Source organism: Setaria italica, unplaced genomic scaffold (genome assembly GCF_000263155.2).
Source record: "Setaria italica strain Yugu1 unplaced genomic scaffold, Setaria_italica_v2.0 scaffold_22, whole genome shotgun sequence".
NCBI lineage: Eukaryota > Viridiplantae > Streptophyta > Magnoliopsida > Poales > Poaceae > Setaria > Setaria italica.
In genome coordinates, this window is record NW_014576743.1 from 18,614 (window position 1) to 29,826 (window position 11,213).

Here is an 11,213-nt window from a genome sequence, read left to right on the forward strand (position 1 = left end):
GGGTAATTTATATATAAATTTAGGGGGTTACTTTAGGCTATTTTCATAATGGCATAAGTGGGTAATTTTTTAGAAAATATAATAGATCCAATGGCTATGATAATTTGAATCTATCGATTGATGGTCGGATGTTTTGCTTTTTTGTGAGAATTTCTAGGATTTCTCTCTTTTTCTAGAGTGTCTACCTAGGAATCCTAGGTGGCTTCACTTGAAGGCTTCAAAATGAACCTCCAATTAGTAATAGTAAGATGTTGCCACTAGCATGGCCGGCGAAGCTAAGCCCATCCTCCCAGCTTGAAACAAGTCAGCGAGGCTGCAAAACACTAGAGCATCGATTTCTTTCAACTTAGCCTCGGTAAAAGAAAAAACTCTAATCAGACTCCAACTCAGCAAGGGTGCAAAACACCAGAGCAACCAAGCTTTTGCAAGTACCGAAGCTGCTAGCAGGTAGGCAAGCTCTAACCTTGGTGTCGAGCGCCAACCTCGATGAAAATTCCTATAGCAAGCTAACGTGAATGCTCGCGTCGCCCAGTAGTCAGGCGAAGTACCGTGTCGGTTTCAACTCTAACTGCGAAGCTAGTAATTCTATTTCATCCAGCTGTCTTTTACCCAAGGGCCGTAGCTATAACAAGCCCCTGTTCCCGGACGTGATATCCGCCGCTCGTCACCAGCGCACAACAACAATGCAAAGTTGTCGGATTTCGAAGCTGAGGACAACTACGGCATCGAATTAGCTCACCCTCTTAACCTCGCAAAGCTACTGAACGACGACGAGGCAACAGAGCAAACCTTTCTACCACACCTCGCCTGCAAGACTTTTCGCCACGCGAAGCTACTATAGCAAGGGAAGCCCCACAAGGTTACCAGCTAGTACCCAGGGAAGCCCCACGAGGTCACCAGCCAGCAAGCTCCTGAGGTTACAAGCAAACCTTTTTAGCCTGCAAACCTTCTTGCCACGCGAAGCTACCGCTCCAAGGACGCTCCCGAAGTTACCAGTCCCGCCTGCAAGCAACCGCACGACACGGACGCAGCTGTAGCCTGAGTACCCGAAGCTGTTAGGCTCTCCCGAAGTTGTCAACCTCGAGTTCCAGGCGCATGCACAACCTCGTGGTAAAAAAAAAAAAAAAAAAAAAAAAAAAAAAAAAAAAAACTGGCAGAAACTAAGCACGCATGCCAGCATGCTCGAGGTCAGGTTACGGTCCCACCTTTGCAAGCAACGAAGGCAACGCATGCGACGGTCCCACCTTCGCAAGCAAAGCATGCATGCAGGCACATGCATGTACAACCAAATGGAAGCAGTCAGCCAGGAGATATAAGTGCATACATGCAAACGCCGAGGCTACGGGCCTCACAAGCGAAGCTGCTAATTAAGCCGAAGCTCAGGAACCTCACAACTCAAGCCGCCCTCGGAAGTTCCGCAAGCCAATCCGAGCTTTTCTCTAAGCACCTTATCATGTGCAACGTCGGCATGCACACACCTCTCCCGAACGGTCGAGCGAAGCTACCAGCAAGCAAGGAGCCTCGGAAGCAAGCCATACAAGAACCTCGCGCGCCATGCGGTAGCGATCCTCGCGGTAGGCATCGAAGCTATTGGTTCATAGAACATCAAAGTTGCTAACAAAACCCGCCCAGCTGCCAACCACGCGAAGCTGTTACTCATCGGCAACTTCGCAACCCTCGCCGCTAGCAACAAGCGCTACCCTCGCAGCAAGCTCAACTGGAGCGCGCCAAAGGAAGCCGCGTTCACGTCCGCGGATGGCATGACCCGGTGCACGAGCTTCGCCGAGGCTCAAGCCGCATGCATGCACGCACATGCAAGCCGAAATTGCCAGGAGAGGAATGTGCATGCAAGCACCAAGTATACAACTACGGCGGCCCCAGACAACTACGGCACCAAAGCCACCGTCGTAACCTCTCACGGCTGCTCGTAGCAAGAGCGACCTCGACGGCAAACTCAAACCTCGGCATAGCTTTGAGGTCATCACTCCGCCGCAAGTACCCTCGCGACAAGCAGCACACCGAGCACACTCGCAGCACTTTCCGTCGAGTTAACCTCAGAGCTAAGCTGCGCCTTACGAAACTCAAAGCTAAGACGAAACCTCAGAACTAAGCTGCACTTTCCGTCGGTTAACCTCCCAGAGCTAACCTCGAACCTCTACTCATTCCGCAACCAGTTGATCTCGCAAGCCAAATGTTGTCTACCCTCGGTATAAGAGCACTTACAGCAAGTGTGTCGTACCCTCGCGGCAGGCATGACATCTACGGCAGGAACATTTGCAAGGCCATCGACCTCCGCAAGCACCTCATGTTTGACTCGGGCAATTCGACTCAAGGGCATTGCATGCCTACTCAAAACAGCAACGAAGCTCATGGGCACTCCAAGACGAGCTACTAGACAGGACATGCAGAAACATGCATGCACATGCATGCAGGCAGCCGAAGTAAAGGAGCTCGCACAACAAGGACCTCGCAGCAGCAACCTCGCCGTAGGAACTTTTAATTTACAACCCAAGGCTCAAAAAAAAAAAAAACTCGAGCGGTCCATTTGGCAGACCACCGCAACCTACACACAAAGCTGTTAGCAACCTCGCTGCTGCTGTCCTCGCGGGTCAGTGCTGTTAGCGAGGGAGCTGGGACACAATAAAATAATCCTTGAGGTGGATAGCTTAAGTCTTGCCAAGACATTGCGGTCAAATGTGGTGGATAGATCCCCAATAGCTGCTTTAAGGCATGAAATCGAGGAGTTAGGCAGGTGTTCTGCTTTGCTAGTTTCTCAATTTCTTTTGTAAGAAGGGACGATACCAACTATGCAGTTCATGGCTGTGTGAGGAGGGCTCTCCATTGTAAACTGAGAATGTTCTTGGATCAGTTACACTCTTGAATGGCTTAAAGAGATAAATGATCAAGATTGTAATGCCTGCAGTGATTAATGAAACTCCGTTATTTGCTCTCAAAAACGAAGCGAGACATGGCAACACAAACTTCTTGTGCTTTCGAGTATAGGAAAGAAGTTGAGCACACGATATTTTCATAATTTCGTGTTTATTAATAGGGTCTGATAAATTTTATTTGCAGAAATTTCATATAATAATGAGCCTATTTGATGCGTTAAACTTGTGATAATTATCCTATTTTTTTTACGCAAATTTCATATAATGAGTCTATTTCGTATAATGAGGAATTAGAGGCAGTTTTTAGTGAATCATGCCAAAAACAAATTTCAAGGAAAAAATATGTGCCGAAATTCCAACAATATTTCTGAAATTTCATATTTTAGTTACCAAATTATTTTCCTGGCCCGAGCAGACTCACACATACTTATTACATAAATTTCTATGGGTAGGCTTCGATTATTGATCGGACACCTAGAACAGGTATGATCTTGTAATCGCTAAATCCAGCTTCAAAGATAATATTCTTCCACTCTTGCTCGTCTCGCTCGGCACCATTGATAAACATGATGAAGAGATCGAACAAGACTTGCGTCTCCACATGCTTCTGGTCTGACGATGACCCTGCTCCAACCATGATGTCCAATATTATTACCTTTCCTCCTCTTTCTTTAGAGGGTATAGCCTTCTTGCAGTTCTTTAAAATCTTGACACAGTCGGCATCACCCCAGTCATGCATGACCCACTGAAACCAAACGAATGAAAGTGACGAATCACAATACTAAACGAGAACAAAATTATAACTGTTTATGGCACACTGGTGTTGTTAACCTTTTTGCTTCAAATAAATCCTAGGATAGTACGTACGCAGTGGTATGGCCGTGTACCTTGAGGAAGACAGCGTTTGCCGCCGGAATGCTCTCGAACATGTCACCGGCGATGTACTTCACATCGGTGCCGGTGGGAGCTCTGGCGACAACACGTGAGAGCTCCAGCACGCTGCACTCGACATGCGGGAACGCCTTGGCGATGGCCTGGGTAGCGCCACCAAGCCCGCCGGCGACGTCGACCAGGGAGCTAATCCCCTGGAAGACGTTGCCGCACTCCCTGACCACGATGTCCATGATGAAGTCGCTGTCCGCGACCATCCCTCTGTCGAAGAGCTTGCCCAAGCTTGCATCGTGGTCGTTCAGGTCCCAGAGGTCCCGTCCATTGGCCATCTTGAAGGGTGACGGATTGGGCATCTCGTGCTGGAACCACTCGCGGAGACCGAGGAAGGGAGACACGAAGAGGGTGTCGAGCATCAAGGTCAGAAAAGGACTCACGTTCAGCGCCGAGCCGACGAGAAGACGAGACGCCGGAGTGAGCCCGTACAGAAGCTCATCACCGCCGCCGTCGGCCGAGTGATGCTGGACGCTGAAGACGCCGGTGACGGTGAGAACACGCATGAGGCGTCGCAGGCATGGTATCTTTGACGGGTGGAGTGTGACCTCGGTGACTATCTGTGGGAGGGTGGCTGAGCCGCCATGTTGGTGGATGGCGTCGGGTATGTGGAGGTCCAGGGCGGTCTTGAGCGCCATGGACTTGACGTAGCCGAAGGTGTGGTGCCAGAGCTGGACCTGAGCATCCAGCCGCACGGCCTGCTGATCAGCGCTGCTGCTGTGTTGCTCCTTGCTGAGCGCCATGGTGCGTGCTTCTGTTTTGCTCAATTTGTTATAGCCTCCCTCGTGGGTGCAATACGTCTCCATATATAGACTTAGGGGATTATTGTTTTAAGTTACTTTTACAGTGGAAAAGTTAGATAATTTTGATGAAAATTTAGGGCTTAATTCAGATTGCCTTTCATGGTGGCCCATATCAGATTACGTGGCTATCAACGATGATTGAGTATAAAAATTGATGGCAGCATGCTTTTGTTTCTAGGATTTTACGTTTTTTTCTAGAGCCTCTCATGAGAATTAATATTGGTAATAGTAAGACAACCCGGATTTGAGCCCTAGACTCATCGCGACTGCTTGCAGTTTTTGGTTTACTTTGGAAATAAATGGCATTATTCATTTATTGACAGGTGATGTGCCGGCACCTGCAGTGACTTCATAAAAAAATGGATGCATGTGCTGTATTTGATAAGGATGGCATGCGTGCACGTATATGAGCAAATAGCTATATATAGTGTTTCGGAAAAGATAGGGTAGGCTTTCCCTGTACAAAAACTGGCTTAAAACAATGTCTGCAAGTCTAGAGAGCATGCCGCTACTGGAAAATTGAGCATTAGTCCTAACCCTTGGTATCAGTTAGTTTTTGACCTGGTATTAATATAAGCATAGTACCGAGTCTACTGACTAGTTCCCCAGAAACCTCCCATGATCCCCTTTAGTACCAGTTGGGAGCTCCAACCGGTACTAAAGGTCACACATTAGTACTAGGTGGAGCCTCCACCCAGTACTAATTAATGTGCCTGAGGGCCTTTAGTACCAATTGGAGCCTCTAATGGGTGATCTTTAGTATCTGTTGGAGTCCCCAACCGGTACTAATTTCCCTCCTATAAATCAGGCATTTTCTTTCTCCTGCTCGAGCCATTTCCTCGAGCTCGGGCTTCATCCATTCACAGTGAAATGGGGGAGGTGTTTTGTATTAGTCAAATAAATTGATGTGCGGTTAGAGGAATACTTTTATAGTTTAGTCCTCTACAAATATGAGCTAAATAAATTATGGGGAAAAATATTTTTTTTCATATTTTAGTTATTTGCAAATATGAGCGAGATAAATTGTGGTACATAGAGATAATAAGATGAAATAGAGGTATGTAATTAGTCATTTTTAGAATAAGCTACAATGGAGAAATTTTTCATTTATATGTTATGTTTGAGCTAAATAAATTGTGGGAAAAATATAATTTGTTCATAGTTTAGTCATTTGCAAATATGAGCTAAATAAATTATGGTACATAGAGATGGCATGAAGATGTTGTTGCGGCGGGTCAGAAACCTCCTTTTAGTGGTCGTTATGCTCCACCGCCAGTACCGGAGGTTTCAGGATGCACAAATAAACCACATGATGAGGCTAGATCACTGAAACCTTCGTCTTCACCGCCCAATGATACTTAAAGTCCTAGATAGTACTCAGTGGATGGTTTGTCGTAGTGTATCATGTTGTTTGGGTCCGAAATTTAAATTTGTGTATTTCTATCTAAACTTCAACAACATTTGAGTTTGTCCTAGTGTATCATGTTGTTTGGGTCTAAAATTTAAATGTGTATTTCTATCTAAACTTTCAGCAACATTTGAGTTTAATAGTATTTGTATCATGTTAGTTATGTTTCATGTATAATTCTATGGATGATCAGAATATCTTTGGTTCGGTAATACTTTATAGATAGATTGGCAATGGATGTACAACGCGGACAAACGCTCCATGGACTATATTAATGGCTTGCGTGGTTTTCTCAATCTGGCAGAGTCCAACAAGCCGCCGTCTAGTTTCATTTGTTGTCCATGCCGAATTTACAAAAATGAGAAGCATTACTCATCCAAAAAGACTATTCACATCCACATATACAGTTCGGGATTCATGCCTAACTATTTCGTTTAAACCAAGCACGGGAAAATAGGAGTTATGATGGAAGATGATGATGAAGAAGAAGATAGTAACTACATTCCTGATTGGATTCAAGGAGGTGCCTTTGAAGATGCTGCAATGGGCGAGGCTGAAGAAGAGATTGTTGCAGAAGAAGGTCCTACCGATGATATAGGTCAGGTGTTGCGAGATGCAAAGGAAGACTGCGAGAATGTGAAGGTGCCAAAGAAGTTCGAGCGTATGTTAGATGATCATAAGAAATTATTGTACCTAGATTGCAAACAGGAGCACAAAAAGTTGGGTACCACAATGGAAATGCTGCAATGGAAGGAAAAAAATGGAGCTTTTGACATGGGTTTTGATGAGTTAATGAAAATCATAAAGAACATGCTTCCCAAGGAGAACGAATTACCATCCTCAATGTATGAAGCGAAAAAGGTTATTTGCCCTCTGAGTTTGGAGGTACAAAAGATACATGCATATCCTAATGACTATATCCTCTATCGCGGTAAGGAATATGAAAAATTGGAGGTTTGTCCTATGTGCGAAGCGCTGCATTATAAGATTAGGCGAGATGATCCTAGTGATGTTGAGGGCAGGACATCAAGAAGAAGGTTCCTGCGAAGGTAATGTGGTATTTCCCTATAGTACCACGCTTGAAGCGTTTGTTCAGAAACAAGGCACATGCAAAGTTGATGCGTTGGCACAAAGAAGAACGTAAGCAAGTTGAAATGATTAGACACCCCACTGATGGGTCCCAGTGGAGAATAGTTGACAGAGAATTTTCCAAGTTTGAAAAGGATGCAAGGAACATATGGTTTGGTTTAAGTACAGATGGATTCAATCCATTCGGTGAGTTCAGTTGTGACCTTATGTTCAACCTTCTTCCCTGGATGTGCATGAAGCGGAAGTTCATTATGATGCCAGTAATTATCCAAGGCCCAAAACAACCTGACAATAACATTGATGTTTACCTAAGACTGTTGGTTGATGAACTTTTACTGTTATGGAAGGAAGAAGGTGTACGTGTGTGGGATGAGGATAAAAAGGAGACTTTTAATCTACGAGCATTGTTGTTCGTAACCATCAATGATTGGTTGATGCTTGGTAATCTATCCGGATAGATAAACAAGGGATATCGAGTCTGCACGCACTGTTTAGATAATACTTGCAATATGTATTTGAAAAACTGTAGGAAGTTTGTGTATACGGGCCACCGTTGATTTCTATTTCTTCTTGCTAAGCACCCATTAAGAAAGAAAGGGAAGTATTTTGAATGAGAGGAAGAAAAACGTACTAAGCCCGTTCACCATAATGGTAAAAACGTGTATTTTCTATGATAAAGGATATGAGGGTAGTGTTGGCCATACATCCCCAGGCCCACGAGGAGCCATGTACGGACTCACACAAAGGACGTACTCGGTCATGTATCAGGACATGAAGACTACTACAAAGGGAAAGTAGACTACATGGACTCGTGAAGAACTAGTTGGAAGGGGGTAGGACTACTCTGCCGAGTTAGAGTAGGACTCTCTAGTCACATCCGACTAGTACTCTTGTACAAAAGACTACCCTATAACTTGCTCCCCCGATATATAAGGGCGGGCAAGGACCCCCTCCAAACAAGTTCAATCGAATACAAGCATACAATTCACAGGATGTAGGGTACTACGTGATCTAGCAGCCCGAACCTGTCTAAATCATGTTCCTGTGTCACCATGGACTCCTTGATTTTGGCGACACCCACCAACCAAAACACTATCTCGGGTACTTCCTTGATAGGTTGCCGGGTTAAAACACTGATAGCTGGCGTGCCAGGTTATGGAAGTCGTCAAAATTCTCCACGCAAGATTGATGGTTGTACTCATCATCAAGCCTGCATTCGCGTTTGAAGCGAGCGCAACGTTCATCTTTGGCTCCTGGCTCTACATCGCTGATGGCATTGGAGGTTTCCAATGCTGCATCATCGAAGAACCGGAGAAGAAGCATGTCGGCGGAAACTCTCGTTGACATGAGGCGGAAGATTTTATCAAGAAATTCGAATTTTTCGATCTAAACAACACTGGGTTCAACTACAACTCGGACTCAACCATAACTCAGACTAGTCCGCATGAGCAAGCAATTCAGCCATCGTGTGGACCGGGTACATCTCCAAGCCGATTCCTGCTTGGACTTCGAAACGCGGCCACGGTTCATCAAAAAAAGCTCTATCCAAAGTCCAATCCAGACTGGAGTCAATTGAGAACCATGACTACGACTCGGACTCTCTTGAAGAACTCCCCTTATCAGGTCCGCAGCAGGGTCTGGTAATCACATCAACACCGTAAGATAGATTCATCTACTGGCCGGGCATTAAGCCATCCTTTCTTGCCAAGGACAACAAGTCACGCCTCATCGCACACTTGGACATCCTCCCATACCAAGAGGGCACTCCACTCTCACCGATCCATGAAGAAGATGGCTCCACGGAGGTCATAACATCCAGCTCTGGAAGCTACTGTCCGGATAGAGAACTCTTTGTTGTTGTTTCGCCAGCTGATGGAACAGGAACCTATTGGGATATGAGGTAGGCTACGCTAGCGCAAAACAAAAATTTTCTACCGTGTAAACCAGGAAAACTACCAATATGGATCACGGGATTACTACTCGACGCATTGGTGTGGAAGATGTAGAATCGCGTCGGGGTAGCGAAGTCGATCAGCGTAGTCGAACACATAGTTTGATCACGTCAATGTCGAGCAGCTCCTCAGCAGCTCGTCCATGTACAGCGACGTCCTCCTCATGTCGCGGCTTATCGGCGGCTCGTCGTGGCTCGTCGGCAGCTCGTCCAAATGCTACAGGTGCAACACCTCCAAGGTATCCACACATGCAGGGAGGAAGCGTCGCAAGCTGGACTGCTAGGTCCACAAGTTGCAATAGGGTGAGGGCGTGGGAGGAGCGGCGGCTATGCTTCGGCCAAAGGGTGTAAACCCTAAGGCACTCCCACCCCTCTATTTATAGAGGTTCTTGACGGGCCTCTGGGTCCGAGGCCCCATTAGTACTTCTAAACCTGATCCAATTCGAATCATATCCGAATTGGGCTTCCAGCCCCATAAGTGTGTGACCCTATAGGTTCGGATACGTATAGACATGGCCCGAGAACTCTTACTCGGCCCAATAGTCGGTAGCGGCCTCTACCAAGATGTGCGAACTCCTATACGCACACGAAGATCATATCAGATGAACCGTCATGACATCACGTACATGCTATTCCCTTTGCCTCACGATATTTGGTCTAGCTCCAAGACGACCGCTCTTTCTTGATCCCGTAATTCGGAATCCCTTTGTAGGTTAACTCTTAACTGTATGTAGCATGGCCATGCATTTTTGGATACGATCACTCGAGGGGCCCAGAGATATCTCTCTCATTCATAGAGGGGCGAATTCCATCTTGATTGACCATACCTCATAGCATGCTTCTCGACAAACCCGAAAGCTACCTTTTTAACTACCCTGTTACGGTGTAGCGTTTGATAGCCCCTAAGTAAGTCGATCCACATCTTGAGTACATGCGACAATCTCAGATCCAAGGACAAAGCGTACATGTCCTGTAAAGAGAGAACTACTTCTCGTGTTGGGTCAGTCCTAGCATATGTCTCCACATACGCCTACATTATTAGTTTGACATCTCCATGTCCATGACTTGTGAAACATAGTCATCAACTAATACATGTACTAGTCTAATATTCATGTGTGTCCTCAGATGAACTCCAACTAGAGACAACTTTAGAATAACCATACAAGTAAAGAGTTTCAGATACAATTCACATAATTGCAAATCAATTCAAGTAGCTTTTAATGGATATTCAAGAAATACAATATAAAACATGGATACAAATGAAATATCATCATCTCTATGATTGCCTCTAGGCCATACCTCCAACAGTCTCCTAGTTGCACTAGAGTCAATCTAGAAGGTATCTAATACCCATAGCTCTTACATGCGCATCATGCTTAGCCTGCGGGAGTGGCTTTGTCAACGGATCAGAAATGTTCAGATCCGTGTGTATTTTGCATATCTTGATCTCACTTCGGTTAACGAAGTCTCGAATGAGATGAAATCGCCGCATTACGTGTTTATTCTTCTGGTGATTCCTTGGCTCCTTTGCTTGCGCAATAGCCCCATTGTTATCATAGTAGAGATTCAATGGGCTAGACGCATTCGGGAACACACCAAGCTCAATAAGGAAATTCCTTATCTAAACACCCTCCTTCGTGGCTTCTGAAGCCGCGATGTACTCGGCTTTTGTCGTAGAATCAGCCACCGTCTCTTGCTTGGAACTGTTCCAGCTAATAGCACCACCATTTAGCATGAACACAAATCCTAATTGTGACTTTGAATCGTCTCAGTTGGTTTGGAAACTAGCATCGGTGTAACCTGTTACAACGAGCTCCTCCTCAACTCCATAGACGAGGAACATATCTTTAGTCCTTCTGAAGTACTTAAGAATATTTTTCACCGCCGTCCCGTGACTCTCACTCGGATTAGACTGGTGCCTGCTTGTCATACTTAGCGCATATGAAACATCTGGGCGAGTACTTATCATTGCATACATGATAGAACCGATAGCCGAAGCATATAGCACTCTACTCATATGATCCCGCTTATCAGTAGTCGAAGGACATTGAGTCTTGCTAAGGTGTATGCCATGTGACATAGGCAAGAACCCTTTCTTCACCTCTTCCATGTTGAACCATTTTAACACT

The 11,213-nt window shown here is 45.6% G+C and overlaps 1 protein-coding gene across 1 annotated transcript; it reads right to left on the reverse strand.

Annotated features, from left to right (window-relative positions):
* Positions 1-3,225: 3,225 nt before the first annotated feature.
* LOC101768558 (O-methyltransferase ZRP4) lies at positions 3,226-4,621 on the reverse strand. The gene is made up of 2 exons (XM_004987284.3): positions 3,779-4,621; positions 3,226-3,636 (listed from the first exon to the last, which is right to left on the reverse strand). Exons 1-2 carry the CDS (start codon positions 4,574-4,576, stop codon positions 3,334-3,336), a joined length of 1,101 nt encoding a protein of 366 aa, XP_004987341.2. The 5' UTR covers positions 4,577-4,621; the 3' UTR covers positions 3,226-3,333.
* Between the last annotated feature and the right edge of the window lie 6,592 nt (positions 4,622-11,213).

What these genes read in the sequence shown, in the direction of transcription:
- LOC101768558 (XM_004987284.3), bottom strand. Translation starts at nt 4,576, where the DNA reads ATGGCGCTCAGCAAGGAGCAACACAGCAGCAGCGCTGATCAGCAGGCC. An exon ending in CAAACGCTGTCTTCCTCAAG is followed by an intron (nt 3,637 to 3,778) that starts GTACACGGCCAT and finishes GTTTGGTTTCAG; the next exon opens with TGGGTCATGCATGACTGGGG.